This window comes from Lynx rufus, unplaced genomic scaffold (genome assembly GCF_022079265.1).
Source record: "Lynx rufus isolate CCGP_SWC_20201006 ecotype Redwood Valley unplaced genomic scaffold, mLynRuf1.p SCAF_29, whole genome shotgun sequence".
Classification (NCBI taxonomy): domain Eukaryota; kingdom Metazoa; phylum Chordata; class Mammalia; order Carnivora; family Felidae; genus Lynx; species Lynx rufus.
Window position 1 is genome coordinate 3,661,841 of NW_025814844.1, and position 16,130 is coordinate 3,677,970.

The 16,130-nt window shown below is 52.1% G+C and overlaps 1 protein-coding gene across 5 annotated transcripts in view; it reads right to left on the minus strand.

Annotated features, from left to right (window-relative positions):
* IMPA2 (inositol monophosphatase 2) overlaps positions 1–15,418 on the minus strand; it is a 61,896-nt gene extending 46,478 nt beyond the window's left edge. For 2 of the 5 annotated variants that reach the window (XM_047090182.1, XM_047090183.1), the window contains exons 1-2: positions 15,121–15,413; positions 3,018–3,083 (exon numbers count right to left, since the gene is read on the minus strand). In XM_047090182.1, coding sequence (XP_046946138.1) covers positions 3,018–3,083; positions 15,121–15,216 — 162 coding nt within the window. In that variant the 5' untranslated portion in view covers positions 15,217–15,413. Of the gene's footprint in view, positions 1–3,017; positions 3,084–15,120 lie in introns of all 5 variants that reach the window. The other 3 variants (XM_047090179.1, XM_047090184.1, XM_047090180.1) reach the window with 3 other exon arrangements.
* Between the last annotated feature and the right edge of the window lie 712 nt (positions 15,419–16,130).

Sequence of the window (16,130 nt, forward strand, 5' to 3'; positions counted from 1 at the left end):
GCTGGCTTAGGTGCCAGGACCTCACTGATCCCCAGTTCTGGGCTCACAGGCAGGCTCTGTGGATGTGCAAGCCCCAGCACATCCGATCCAAACCCGCTGCGCTAAATGCAGAGGCGAGGTGCAGAGGGAGCCTCCAGGCACCGCCTCGTGCCTGGCCCAATCTGGCTCTAGAAACCCCTGGAGGGCCCAAACAGGAAGGTGTGCGGAGTGGTTAATCCGTCACAGGACACTTGGGAAGGATCAGGTCTACTCTGTGAAATAAATAAAAAGCACTCCTTCTCCAGCCCAGGGCTTTCGTTTCAATTTTGTCTGTTGTAACAGCTCAGTGTCTCCTTCCGCACAATGACAAAGTCAGGACACCTAAAAATGACTTCAGACCTTTCCTCCCAAACTGGCTACCATCCCAAGATCCTGCATTTCTTTCCAAAGCACCACCAATCACACAGCTACCCAGACTCGACATCCTTTGACTTATCCTTCTACCTTTATGTTTCCTGAGTGCCTCTTTCATGGCCAGCCTGTGCTATGTACTAACGGTGCTGAAAGGCAGGAGGGCAGGAAAAGATGACCCCCAAGTCTGCAGAGAGGAAGAGGACCTCAGATGGGATTTTAAAGAATAAGCAGGAGACCCTGAGACATTGAGCAATCCTCAAATTACTGCCCTCATCCTAGAGCCGGACAAAACAGTGCTGAGCCTAGACAGGTTTTGTTCAGTTTTTCATCTTGGTTGCAAACGGATACATATTACAGAAAATGTGGAGTGTAATTTTGTAAATAATGTGAACGACAAAGCATATAGCACTCACTTATAATCCATTAACATTTCTATGCCAGTCCCCAGACTGTCTGCCACTTGGGGCCTTCTATTTGCAATATTCTGGTTAGCACTGTCAGGTTGATCTCCTTAAAACATCAATGTGCACACAGCAAGTTCCTACCAGACAAATCTCCACAGGTTCCTTGTTTTTAAATTTGAAACTTCTCAATCTAGCTCATGTAGCATCTGCCCTTGTCCTCCAGGGATCCCTAAATTTTGGGCTAGTCTAGACCTCCTATTTGTAGGTCATTTGGCAGTGAGATTGCATCTTGTATGGAAAGTCAGTGTGGAGCATGTATGGGGGGGGTATGGTGTGTGTTTATATGTGCATGTGTGTGATTTGGTTTATATGTGCACGTAGGCAACGTCTGTGTGGTTTATACATGGGCGATATGTGTGGTTTATGTATTTGTGTATGTGATACGTGTGTGCTTTATGTGTGCATGTGATGTGTGTGTGGTTCACGTGTATATGATGTATGTGGTATGTGTGGGGAGGTGTGAAGGGAGTGTGTGTGGTTACATGTGGGGTATGCATGCATGCAGAGGGAAGGGGAGAGGTGTGGGGAGGTGTGGGGTTATGTATGCATGCAGAGGGAAGGGGAGAGGTGTGGGGAGGTGTGGGGAATGTATGCAAGCAGAAGGAAGGGGAGAGGTGTGAGGAGGTGTGGGGAATGTATGCAAGCAGAGGGAAGGGGAGAGGTGTGGGGAGGTGTGGGGAATGTATGCAAGCAGAGGGAAGGGGAGAGGTGTGGGGAGGTGTGGGGAATGTATGCAAGCAGAGGGAAGGGGAGAGGTGTGGGGAGGTGTGGGGTTATGTATGCAAGCAGAGGGAAGGGGAGAGGTGTGGGGAGGTGTGGGGAATGTATGCAAGCAGAGGGAAGGGGAGAGGTGTGGGGTATGTATGCAAGCAGAGGGAAGGGGAGAGGTGTGGGGAGGTGTGGGGTTATGTATGCAAGCAGAGGGAAGGGGAGAGGTGTGGGGAGGTGTGGGGTATGTATGCAAGCAGAGGCAAGGGGAGAGGTGTGGGGAGGTGTGAAGGGAGTGCATGTGGTTATGTGTGGGGTATGTATGCAAGCAGAGGAAAGGGGAGAGGAAGACTAGAGGACACACCACCAAAGCCTCTCAAACTTCACTGTGCATGAGTCAGTCACCTGGGGTCTTGCTGAAGTGAAAACTTTGGTGGTTAAGTAGGTGTGGGGTTTGAGGTCTGATGTTCACATTTCTGACAAGTTCCATGGTGACACCGATGCTGGGGGCCACACTGGAGTAGTTGGGCTGAGAGCAGGTTCTCAAACCCCTGGGGGAGGAAGAATCCCCTGGGGGTTGGATGTTCTGACCCAGCACCACACAGAAGTCCTGGGACCTCCACCCTGAGAGGACACAGGCTTCCGGCTTCATGTTACACTTGCCCCTACCCGCACATGTAGTAAGCATTTGTACAGTTCAAGATTATGATTCCAACCATGCACCCTGCAGCCTCTGTGCTGAAGCCAGAGTGGTTTTTAAACATATGTCAGCTCCAATCACTTTAATGCTTAGAACTACGCAAAGACTGCCATGGCTTTCAGGAAAAACCTAGACCTACAGATGTCACCTCCCATAGGCCACTCCCAGTCTCGCCATCCTTCTGCCACTCTGGTTTTCTGGCTGGTCCTAACCAAATCTCTTTCTATTCCAGGGACTTTGTATCTTCTAACCTATCCAGAACTTCTTGCCATCTGAAATCATCTCACTTTTCCCTTTGTTGATGGTATGTCTCCCCCAGGAGAGCAGAGGCACTTTGGTTCCCTGCCACACCCCTAGCCTCTAGAACCATACCTGGCATAGAGTAGGTGCACAGAAGTCTTTGAATCATGAAGAAAATACACAACAAACTGCTTGGATAGACTCTGCACATTTTTTCCAACTGGACCATTAGCGCTTATATGAACACTGACCACCTTGGTCTCTTCGTTTTGTTTCACTGTGGGTTTTTGGTTATCCTGTGAGAAAGTTAAGATGGACTTGGAGTCTCCTCCTCCAGCCTCCATCCACTGCCCCCCCCCTCCTGGAGCCAGCCCAAATCTGCTTTATGGCCCCCGTGTCCACTCACCAAACCACAACCAGAAGGGCTTGCTAACCCCCTGACCTTAATCCCAGCATAAAGCACTTAGGGGCTCCCTAGACTCTGAGGATACAAAACCCCCCAGGTGGCATACCATAGCTCTTGAGAGGTGGTCTCCTGGCAGAGACTTTAATCCCAAGTAGCCAGTATCCTCTTCTTCCTTTCAGGGAGAGAAGGCCCAAGTTTAGCAAGACTCAACAGTCCACACCTCTCTGCCTCTCAGGCAGGTAGGCGTGGCCCTGCTTTCTGCCCAGGAGGATGTGAATGTGCAACTTGAGTCACACCATAAAAGGCCACTGTTTGCGCACTACTCCCTCCTGTCCTTTCCCCCTTTGCCACCAGCTGGTGATGTAGCTGTGGGGGTGAGAGGTCAGCTTTGGTCATGTGGGAAGAGAACACCTCCTTAAAGCAATAAGCGCCAAGGAACCTGGGTCCCTGGGTGACTTGGAGAAGCACAGCCCCCGTTTCCCCAGACCCCTAACTGGGCTGTTGTGGGAAAGAAAGAAACCTGCCTTGCTTCTGTCACTGGTCTGTGAACAAAGCCAAGCCACCAACCTAACAAATGGGCCTCACCTAAACTCTGCATTCTCTCTCCCTCCCCTCCCCGCTCCATGACTGTTGGGCTCCAGCCTAAGTGAATCATTCACTCTCAAGTCTCCCCTCCGACAGAACCGCCAGCCTTCTTCTGGCCCATGTGGTGACTCAGCTCAGATGTCACCTCCTGTATGATGGGTCTCCAACATCTGCAGGCACAGCAGGGAGGGCACTCACCCTCTCAGCGTGCTGCTAGGGCACTTACACAAACCACACAGCTGGCCTCTTGGGATTCCACGTCAGTGCATGCCAGCGAAGGAGCACCATCGGTCCTGTCTAGGTATCCACCTTCCATAGGTAGATTTTGTGGCCTACATGGGGGCTGCTACACAGTCAGGTGTTGGTGGACATCGGAATGAAGATTTCTTGGTTGCTACACACTGAGCTCATAGGTGACTAAAGTCTGGAAGACTTTTTTAGCAAGTGCTCTTGTGAAGCCATATCTAACCGCCCTGGTATTTATGCATTTGGTCTTTAAGATCCAAAATATACACAACTCTCGTATGTTGAGGAGATGCATGCTCAGGGACCTGTGTGGGCAGTTTGGGCAATGTCTGATGTCATCTGGGCACACTTTCCAGAGGACCCAGGCCCTAGCTACAAATCACACAAAGGAGGGGAGATTTATGGATTCAGGAGGAAGGTGTCGAATCATGCTCTTTTTCAAAATATTTCTGGTCTGTGTCTATTAATATTTATGACTGTTCTGCCATGACTGTTTCGATGTGGGCATGTGTCACAAGGAAAGCCATGGGGCTTGAATGTGCCCGTGTCCTTTAATGGTGGGGCAGGCCACACCACCCTCCGTGTTCACTGGCAACTTGAAGCGGTGCTGGGGCCAGCCCTCTCTCCTCTGCCGCAGCTCCTCCAGGCCCTGGATCCCATCCGCTGGGACACCTGAACTCCTCCCTCTCATCGGGTTACACACCCAGATATGTGGACCCTACTTCTGAATGACTTCCCAGAACTATGCTAACCTCACGCTGCCTGCCTTCACTTGCCCGTGTTGCTCAACCTCCAAACCTCCTGTCTTGCCCCTTTGCAGCGTCGTCCACCCAGAGCCCAGCGGCCTCTCCAGAAAGCAGATCTGTCTCCTGGCACACCCTGTGACTTGTCCTCTCCCTGCCCCACCCCACGCCGCCTTGGAAAGGATGGCAGGCCCCATGTCCTGTGTGTGAGGACGTCTGTGGCCAGCCTGGGTGGCACCTGTCCCCCTTGCCATGCCCAGTCACTCTCTGCTGTTCGCTCTCCAGCAACTTCGTCTTTGGACGGATGTTCTTTCTCCTGCAAGGGCCAAACCTATTTGTCCTTGAGGACCCTGCTCACACCCGTCTCCTCCGGGAAACTGCCTGTGTAGCCCTCCGCCCACTCACCCTGGGTGAGGCCCTTCCCCTTGGCACAGCAGTTCCCACAGCACCGAAGGAAGGCACATCTCAGTCACTGCACGCGCTGCACTGCTTTATCAGTATAAGGCACTGTCCAGCCTCTTCCACTAGATGGGAAGTGGCTGCAGGGCAGGAGCCCTGCCTTTCATCTTGGCAGATCCAGGACCCAGCCTTCTCCACAACACTGCCCCTCAGGCTCTAGACCCGGCAAGGTGACATGCATTGAAGTGGGACAGCACAGACTTATCAGGCGGGCTCCCACACCTGGGAAAGCTAGACGAACCAGCAGCCTCCTTTCAGTCCCCAGTGACTTGAAAACGCTAGTTCTTTGGGGAGGAAATGCATATGAAAAATCCCCTGGTCTAGAATGCAGTTCCTGCTTGCACCCATTTCATAATATCAGTAGGGAGCACAGATGATAAACCTACAGTTTAGAATCACACAGATCTGAGTTCCAACTCCACTTGGGAGACTGTGGGGGGCATCACCGAGCTTCTCGGAGCCTTAGTTTCCTCATCTGTAATAACAGTGGCACCTCAGACACAGTTGTTGGAAGAACTAAATGAGGAATCCTATGTCATGGTCTTGGGACGCAAAATGATTTCTATGTACACAAGGACGTGCACCACTGTTATTTTTGAGAGCAAATGCCTGACGGAACTTAATGACTTACAGCAAAAATCAAAAACCTATACACAAGGTACAGATCTCAAATGGGATCCTAAAATACCGGGTTAAGAAAAGATTTATTCTTAAATGTTCCTACACTGCAAGGAAGGGCGACGAGAAAGTGCTGTATTTTTTTCAATCAATCAGCAGTAGACTCACACAGCCCCTGCCTTCCACCACAGTCCCATTCACAGGGGGGTGGCTGTGAGGCTGTCAGGGCACTTCCCTGCTAAGCCTTTTACCACAGCTATCTTTGCTCTTAACACTGTAAACATGCTCCTTCTGCCAGCAGTCAGTTAGTGTATGCTGTTTTTTAATTAATGTTTTTCAGCTACTCACTAACTAAGCATGCACTTCACAGACCTCCTGGCCTGGGCTTTCCCTCCAGATAACATTCTGTTAATGTTTAATATATAAAATATGAGCCTTTAGTCACTGACTCCTGAATTTCAAACCTAAAAGAAGGGAAACCATTGGGTTCCGTGTCAGAAGCATCATTCGGGGATGTGTCCCAAAGCCTCCTTCTGGTCTCTACACCATCTTGGTTCTACGTTACTGTCCCCAAGTCTGCTATACAATTAATACCCATAACTACAGAGCAACTTGTGTGTGTTCCAGAACGCATGGACCAGCACACCCCCCCAAAAAAAACTGTGCCAGAAGCGGGTTTCTAATAGGCAACAGGACTTTCCTCTGTTGGACTGGGAAAAATGTGGCGATTGGAGGTACAGTCCTGACGATACTGACTATACATTTCAGGTTCTAGACATATCTGAACACAAGTGAGTGTGATGTGATGGTTAATTTTATGAGTCAACTTGACTGGGCCATGGGGTACCCTAAATGTTTTGTCAAATGGTAGTCTGGGCTTTTCTGCAAGGGTGTTTTCGGATGAGATTAACATCTTAACTAGCAAAGCGGATTGCTCTTTGTAATGCGGGTGGGCTTCATCCAATCAGTTGAAGGCCTGAATAGAAGGAAAGATCGATCCTTCTCTGAGTGAGAGAGAACTCCAGCAGACTATCTTTGGTCTTATTCTGCAACATTGGCTCTTCTTGCCTATGGCTTTTGGGCTGGCTCACTGGCTCTCCCTGGGTCTTCAGCCTGCCAGCCCACCCTGCAAACTGGACTTGCTGGCCTCCAGTTGGTTGTTTCTCTGGAGAATCCTAAGACACAGGACAATCAATAAAGCCCACAAAGTGAATTCCATGTGGCTCTCCTGTGGCATGCGGGTCAGCAGTTAACATCTGCTAATAACTCACAAATGAACCTAATCACGGGAACGAGGAGGAGCTGGTGAAAGCAGAGGTGGGCCATGGATGCCGGGCTCTCAGGCATCACAAGCCAGCGAGTCTTAAAGCTCTCCAGCGTCACTGCCTCCCTCTTCAGCTTCATGGGCGTTTCCTCCAACTTGCTATCTCTACTTTTTAAAGTCCGGTCACCCCCCGCCCACTGTCCTCCTGATGCCCCGGCACTCCTCTGAACCAGCCCCACTGGGCACCTGGCCACCTCGTGTGACACATCCTGAGGATAACCTTCCCCACACCTCAACTGCCTTTTGTGTCACCTGACCCTCTTCACCTCAGACCATTCCTTACAAGAGGCACATCCCAGATCGCAGGCTGGGCCCCACCAGCAGGGGCCGCTCCCTGGATCCCACCTCCTATGGCTTGGTGGCCGCGCCATCACCCTGTTGAGGGCTCACCCTGCCCTGGCACCACTCCAAGCAGTTCACGCGTACCAACTAGCGAACCCTCAAAAGAACTCTGACATAGTGATAATTAAGTTGAAGATGAGGAAACCAAGGCACAAAGAAATGAGGAAAGTTGCCATGGTCACAGCTGTAAGTGCAGGAAAAGGGATTGCGCGGCAGGTGCTCCAAATCTTCCGTCGCTGACCAGAGCCAACCCCCCCCCCCCCAGGGACTCCTGAATCCCTATCAGGTGTGGGGTTCCCAAGCAGTGGAACGCACCCAGCTGCCTGCGCCAGAAACCCCTAGGCTCTTCACAACTAGGTCTCCTTCACCTCACAATTCACGGCCAAGACCGCCCACAACACCGTCACTGAGACTCACGTTGGTCAGTTTGAGCACAATAATCCCTGCAACCCCACCGTCCACTGAGGGTCTCCTCAAGCCCCCCAAACTTTGCCCACCCACTGGCCTGACCCTCCTCTTCCAACTTCAGCTTCAGCCAACGTGCTACGTGCTTGCCGTTCCTGCGTGCCGCCTTGGCTTTCTCCCCTCAGGGAGTCCATCTTCTCTCTCTGCCCTGATACCCTCACCTTTCCCGAGCCTGTCACCCAACTTCTCTAGGGAATCCCGCTTTTCCTTTTAAAATCACAAGTGCAGGTATGACTTCTTCCAGGAAACTGTCCCCCATCTTCCAGGGCCTGGGAAGATGGCCACCACAGCCATCCCGCATGCTATTGTGATCATTGGCTAAGCTACTCGTTGTCCCAGGAGGCCTGGGGTGGGGGGTGGGGGGCTCCAATGCCCACTGCATGCTGAGTGCACCACCCAGGTAGTCCAGGCACTGCCGGGACAGTGGACGCAGAGATCCTGAAACTGGCTTAGCTACAAGGACATGGCACCACCACTCAACTGAATTCTTCCCTCATCTCCCGTGGGAGAAAGATGTGAGCCCACCAGCCTTCGGTTCCAGCCTGATGAGGCCGAGAGACAGGGAGGAGCCTGGATACAAAAGTCCCCTTCTCCTCTCTAAACCTCAGGCTAGCTGGAAGAGCTCAGCATCCCCCCCCCCAACTCCTAGGGCTGGGGAGTGGAGTGGGGGGCTCTGGAACTCACTAGCATCATTTCCATTCTCTGGCTAAGTGGTAAGATTTCAGCCTACTCTCCCCGCCAGCCTCAAAGACTGTAAACTCCACTAACGAGGGCTCCATTAGGTTAGCAAGTAAATATCTCAGGGCCACAGAGGCTGATTCACCTTCACGTGGGAGTGACACCAGCCTTTGCTTCCATCCCTTTAGTAAGATGTGGGATTTCAGGGACTCCTCCTGCCAGGACAGATGCAAATGCCTCTGAAACAATGCGCGTGCTCTCATCCCCCACCCCAGCTTGTTAGCAAAATGGGCATAAGAAACATGCCTCTTTCTTACAACAACACACAAGGAAACTGGCAGTTGGCCTCACACACAGGGTCAGGGAGAGGTGGGCCCAGGACACTTGGACCACATGTGCCCCACAGAGGGCAGCTGCTACTCTACGTTCGCCAGTTGTCTCTCGGGAGTTCCGTCTTGGCGGAGGTTTCAAATGTTGGCAAAAGTTTTACAATTGTAAGTGCAGGCTGACTCCCCACCCTGCGGAGCTAATCAGGAACAGGAGGCCTGGACCCGGGGCACAAAATGCAGCACGGGGCCGAGGGGAGGTGGGGGACAGAAGGCGGGAAGTGGGGAAACTGCCACCCGCCACCTCCCTTCCTCCAGCGCCCAGTGGGAGAGGGGCAGGGAGTCTCTTCTGAAAGAAATAAGTGACCTGAGACCTCCACACACTGACATCTGGGAATCTCCCAGAGAAAATCCAGGAGGTTAACTTGGGAGCACCCTAAGGCGGAGTCCACGGGTGGACAAACCGGCTCTCTCTTGGTCCCGGAACCTGGCCTTAAACCCCAGCCCGGGCCATGGGCTCCCAGATTGGGGTCTCCACCCTCACCCTGTGCCCTGAACTCCAGATACAAACTCAACACCTCCACTTAGAAATCCACCGGCAATTCAAGCTTGACGTGCTCGAAACACACTTGACTTCCACCTCCAAACCTGTTCCTCCTGCCCTTTCCCCATCTTGGAAGATGGCAAATCCATTCAACCAGTTTTGCAGGCCCAAACCCTGGAAGGCATCCCTGCCTTTTCTCTGGGTCTCACACTCTGCCTCCATCCAACAGCAAGCCTGGCAGTTCAGCCTTTGAAACGCATCTGTTTTACCATCTTCTTCACTTTTGCCCAATCAATCCACCCTCATTTCTCACTTGGACTACGTGAACAGCTTCCTATCAGATAGCCAATTCTGGTCCCCGGGGGCACTGTAGGGTCCCACACAGCAGCTAGGGTGAGCTCCCTGTCACCCTGTAAGGGCCCCACACAGGACTGCCCAGAACCTCATTATCATACTCAGAGTAAAGGTACAGTCCTTGTCAGAATCACTCAATAAATATTTGTTCAGTGCCTGAACACATATGTAATCAGCATTTTAGTGCCACCATTGTAAAAACGAGATAACCAAGAAGCACATGACAAGACACTTAGGTTGATTAGTCGTAAGGGACATGCAAATTAAAGCAATGAAATACCACCTGAAACCCATCAGACCGGCTACCGTGGAAAAGACAATACCAAATGTCGTCCAAGACGTGGAGCAGCAGGAACCCTCACCCATGCTGGTAGGAGTGTAAATTGGTACATCCACTGTAGAAAACTACCTGGCAGAACTTCACACCTGATGACGCAGCAGTTATTTCACTCCGATCATTAAAATATCCCCAGTAGAAACACATACATACGAAACCAAAAGACACAGGCAAGAATGTTCAGAGCAACATTATCCATAACTCCAAACTGGACATCATCCAAAGTTTCCTCAAGAGTTGAATAAACAGTCATTTATTCACATAACAAAATGCAGCAGCGGTTCTCAAAGTGCTGTCTCCCGCCCAGAAGCATCAGGATCAGCTGGGAACTTGGTGGAAATGCTAATTCTCGGCCCTGCTCCTCACCTAGTGGGTCAGACACTCTGGGGAGGGGACTGAGTCTGCCTTTACAAGCTTTCCGGGTGCTTCTGATGCATAAGACAGTGAAGACCATTTCTCTACAGCCATGAATCTGATGAGTTTAACAGCCCTGAGTAGATCATCAAACATTCTGCTGGGAAGTTCAAAGATGACTATTAGCAGATACATACAAAGCTAAGCAAATGAAAAAACACACTTTTTTTTTAAAGGAAAATACATGTTGCATGAGAAAGAAAATATGTAATACAACTATGATATCCAACTCAACCATGCATTACAATTGTATAGTCAACAGAACATGAGCTTATGACGATGGAACTGATTGGGAAATGCAGCTCACAACATAAATGCAGTGTCTACAACAGACAACTCCAGAGCGAGCAGTGGAAGCCTGTGATTCAGAAGACAAGTGTAACTATCAGAAAATTGAAAACAGTGACCTCTGGGGAAAAGGATGAGCATGATAGAGGACAGGGCACTGCTGTTTTTCATAATAGTCCTTTCAGGGGTATTTCACTTACTAAATTCCCCGTGTGATATACCGGATAAAAATTAAAACCACAAATCAAAAACGACACTGCATGGGCAAAGCCAGCCAGACAAGGGGGTTACACTGGGCCAGAGCCCACCGATGTGTGTTCTCCACTCTGGGAGCCAGAGGTGGACACAAGAGCATCCACGTTCAGAGCACACTGTAGGGAAGACACAGCAACCAGACCAGAGATGAACAAAGCCGGGAAGCACCACAGGAATGATGAGAGTCACATGGGAAGGTCCATGAAGGAAAGGGTTGAGGAGCTGAACCCTGGAGGGAGCGTATGGTCGTCAGGAAGCATAAGAAAGGCAGGAAAGCGCAATGTGTTTTGAAAATGCCAAGTAGTTCAATCTGGCTAGCCAGAGGGTTGGTCCACGCAGGGGCTTTACGGACGACAGCCTCACTTCTCAAGACTGGGCTTTGGGTAGGTAAGGCCAACTAGAGAGGATGGACGTCTGGAGTACTGAGGGTGGATCCTGGGCTTTTGGTGTCCTGCCTTGTCCTGAGATTTTGTCACCAGTGAGCAGAGGTGAATTTACTGTGAAGCTAATGAAGCCGAGGCTTCAAGGCTCCCAGGGACCTTAGCAAGGTGTTCACACGATCACACATGAACACCTTTTTTAAGTCTGCAAAAATCAGCTATTCTGACTGCAGATATAACCACTGTCTCTTTCCACTGTGACCTCCATTATATTTTGTGTCAGGTGGCACTGGCATTTCTGGCTGAAGGCAAGTTGAGTGGAGATGAAATTGCCTCTGGGTTTGATGGAATATATCTGTGGGGTTTGCCGTCACATCTGTCTGTAAGTTATTATTAGCCATCCTGTGTAGGAATGGCTTCCAGAAATGCTTCCACTGTCCACCATGCCGAATGGCTTGGCATGGTGACATGAAGGGCAGGGCCAGAGGAGCGTGTGAGCATGCGTAGCGGCAACCGGCACACAGGACCGTGGAAAGAAGCGACCATATGGAACTAGAAGCTAGTCTGTAAAAAACTCTTCCCTATCTTCTCACAACTAGCATATAAGAGAAAACTGACAGGATTCTCAAATTTGATGGCGATCCTAAAAATGTATATAGTCCTACCCATAATAAGTTTGAAGACTAAATAAACTTTTCCAAACTATCAGTAATCGATTTCAATCAGTCGTGCTACTGGAGAGCCTGAACTTATCCTCCTCCTGGCTCCATAGAAAACACTACAAAATCACAGTCATTTGAAGGCACAAAGAGCATGAAGCCAAAAATGTGAGAAAAGTATTACAGAAGGTTGAGAAGCAGCTACAGAATTATTTTTATGTATTTTGTCATATTTGTTAGCATCTTAGAATTTATACTGTTGTGATTTTTCTTATTCTAAGCGATGTTTATACTTCATTTTGAATTTGTAATTTTGTATTTTTTTCTTAAAGAGGGCTCCTAAGTTGTCTGAGTTTCAGGCATAAACAAAACCTAGATCTACCCCTACAGGAGCAGTTTTCTGAGATACTTTTGCTCACACGTCAAAGATGACAAACACCCATTCCAACGAAGATTACTATTTGTATTTGCGGTGGCGACAGCAGTGGGGCTCAAGTCACTCCCCTCCCCAAAGCCCAGCAGCCAGGTGGCTGGGCACTAGGGCTGCAGTGGCACCAGCATGGGTGGTTGGGCACCGCAGGAATGGGCGGTGCAGAACACTGGGAGGCCGTGGTGGAGAGGGCAGCCAGCACTTCGGGGCAGGTTACTTTTGCGGAGACCTCTTAGGGTGGGGCAAAGGGAGGTGGCGGCAAAGGGAGGTGTCGGCAAAGTGTGTAGGGCTGCCCTGACCCAAACCAGCATCTGAAAGATGAAGGGTGGCAATATTTATCTCCTGGGAGGCCCTCGCCCCACCCCCGAGCACATATAGAACTATATAGCATATATGAACATATATAGCATATATTTCAGTATATAGAGCCCAGACTTGGGAATTCAGCACACAGAACTGTCTCAGGAGAAGCTGAGAGGAGCAAACTTAAAATAGCGGAACATCGGGTACGCGTGAGGGGGTGGGCATGTTGGGCCACAAGGCCACTGTAACTGTGCCAAATACTCCTTTAGCTAAGGAGGACTCAGAAAAGGATCACCATTAACTACCTTTTCAGCCCTCTTTGGGCTATCTGGCCAAAGGCCAGATTTTCTCCAACCAGCACCCCCATTCCTGTGAGAACGTTAATAAGAAAATCTGTCCCACTTTACATAGGTTGCAATGACCTTGTGTGGCTTCTGTTTGTTCCAGCCATAGACCATTCCGGCCACTCTTCCCTCCACTGCCCGGCAGGCAGGAAGCATCACATAATGCCCAAGAGGGAGCCCAGAATCCTGGGCTCCCTGACCAGACTCCTAATGGCAGAATCTTTATTTTACCCCTCCCCCACTCTCAAAAAAAGTTTTTTTGTTATTGGCAAGTTATTAAAACTTAAGATATCTCTTAATAAGACCCTTAGAATTGTGCCTACCATACTGCAAGTTCTATATAAGCATCTCTTCAAATAAAATAAAAGTTTTAAAAACCCTTCCGTTTCTTCACGGATCTACATTTGAAAAACCATAAAAACCCATAACAACTCACCAGGGTTTACACAGTGGTGTCCAAATCCTAAACTGGCTTCTCCTTAAAGCTTCAAGGGAGAAGAGTTTTACGGTGGAATCTAAAAGTTATTAAATATCCTGATGATGCTCATTCTGGAAAGGAAGTGAGGGGCCTGGGGGGGTGGGGGGAAGCAAGTGCTCCCTGTACACAGTGGATGCGCTTTCCAGGAAGAATGTTTGTCCTGCAGCTACAAACTTCAGCCTTGTAGCACTCAAGGTTTGGGGTCCTCTTTTCCCACTAGGAAGGAGACAGAGCCAAAGGGTGAAGTCCCACAACCCACCTTTTAAGTCATGCCTTCCCTACAGGCTGAATCTTGCATCCTTAAAACCACAGAGGGAGGGCCCTCCGACACAAAATGTGTCTACTCGGTGTTGAAATGAACTTTTAAAGAGGATTAGAGGATTCACACCAAGGTGAAGCACTATCCACTATGCAGGTGACAACTCGGCTCAAACTCAAGATTGGTAACAGCCTGACTTTAACACCCAGGGAAAACCAGCAGGGCATTTTCATACTGCTAGACCTGAAAAAGAAAGTGCTGTTTGGATATAAAAAGTCAATCTGCTCACACTGCTACTTCTGTCCACCTTGACCCTCCAATCACCAAAACACAGTCATGTACCTTAACAAGCCTGGCAGGAGTAAGCCACCTTCCCACTCAGTCTACCCGGACCCTGGCCGTCCTGGGAGAACCAACAGCGCTCATTCACTGCGCAAGGACTTCAAATCTACAATGTGTCAGACACCGCTTCGGGTACAGAGGAAAACGTGGGGAACGAAACGCAAAAATGAAAGTGAGAAAAGAGTAGCTGCACTCTCTTTTTAAATTCAAGTAGCAGGTTCTTTTCAGCTCTGGTGCTTGATTTACGTCCTTTTTCTCGTCAGCGTTACCAAGTTCCTCCTAACACTGAATGGAACCACTTTTCCGCTGTTGGGTCGGAGTAGGTATGGATTTAGGTTGCTTGAGGAAAGACAATCAAACAGCAAGACAGCCAGATCTCCCGAGGCAGGGGTTTAAACCTGGAGGCAACCACACCCACGTCCTGGCCACAGGATCTATTCAAGGTCCGTAAAAACAAACAGCTGCGGCATTCAAGCCTGGGAGGGCTTTTTAAAATCCTAGGGCTAATTTGCATAGCTAGTATATTCTAACCTACTCTCTCCAACGCAAAGGTCAAGTCACCTACAGTTAGACACTCAACACGGCCAAAGGAGAGGGGCCATGTCAGGAATGCTTCATAGGTGGCCGCCCCCTCCACGGGAGAAAGGTGCTCACCTCCCCCGAGTCCTGGAATGGAGAAGGGAAAGGGACGGTCTGTGCAGTAAACCAACACAAAGGCTTCTTTCACCAAAACGCGCCCTAGCACCCTCGGTCCGCGGATACCAGACGCCCACCGCTCGCGGTCCGGCCGCGCCGGACCCACTCCGCCCGCGCGGGCCACTGCCCCCAGCCCCGCGGCCGCACGCCGTGCGGGCCCGGCTCTCCCGAGCCCCGAGGGAAGGTCTCCTTCCGTCCGACAGGAGTTCTGCTCGGACTTTGCGAAGTTCCAAGTGGGCGTCCTACAGCCAGCACGCCGCCCGGCCCGGCCCGACCTTGCCCGCTGGGGCTGTGCTCGTCCGGACCCCGCCGGGCAGGGGAGGAGGGCCGCGGCGCTCACCTGTCCCGCCCGCAGCGCCAGCTGCACGGCCGCCTCGAAGCACTCCTCCCAGGGGCCCCCGGCGGGCGCCTCCTCGTCCTCGCCGTTCGGCTTCATCGTGGCCTCGCCGGGCCCCGCCACCTCCAGCCCTCCTCGCCGGGCCCCCACCGGCTCCCGCCGCCCCGAAACTAGGCTCCGCACTGCTTCCTCCTCGTCCCGCCACTCCGCGCCTCGGCCGCCGCCGGCCCCACAGCTGTGCCCGCGGGAAGGGCAGGGAGCGGGCCGCGGCCGGGGGAGCCGCGCGGCGCGTCCCGCGTCCCGCCCCGGCCCTGCCCCGAGCCCCGCCCCTCTCCGCCGCGCATCCCGCTCCCCGCCCCACCCAGCGCCGAGCCCCGCCCCCCTCCGCCGCCCATCCTGTTCTCAGCCACTGCCGGTGCCCAGCCCAACCCCTCCAGCACCGAGCCCCACCCCCCCGGCAAGGATTCGGGCCCCACGCGGAGCCCTGCTCCTCTACGCCTCGTGCCCTCCTACCCCCGGCCCCACCCCCAGCCCCGCCCCCGGCCCCGAGCCGCACCCCTCTCGATTTACGTCTAGCTTCTTGCTCCGCCAGGCCCCGCCCTGAGGCCGGCCTCTCCCCGTCAAACCCCGCCCCGCCAGCTCTCGGTCCCGCCCCGAGACCAGCCCCGCCAGCTCCACGCTGAACCCCGCCCCGCGCTCCTACCGCGAGAAGGGTGGGTGCTGGGGACTGTGGGCCAGGAACAGAAGCCCCGGAACCTGACCGGAGCAAGGTCCCGGGGCGGGGTTCGTGCGCGGCCAAGGCCACGACTGCAGCCGGGCACCCGATATGCAGTGGGCGCCGACGCGTCTGAGCCAGTTGGGGGCGCCTCCGACCCTCTCGCCCCCGCCGGGCGGCCCGTGCGCACGTGGCTCGATAGGCGGCCAGGCCGAAGGCTCTTAGTTCAGCTGCTAACGGGTTGCTCTTCCCTCAGCGGAAAGCCACAGGACGCCGGGGTTGTCGGCCGGCTCGGTCA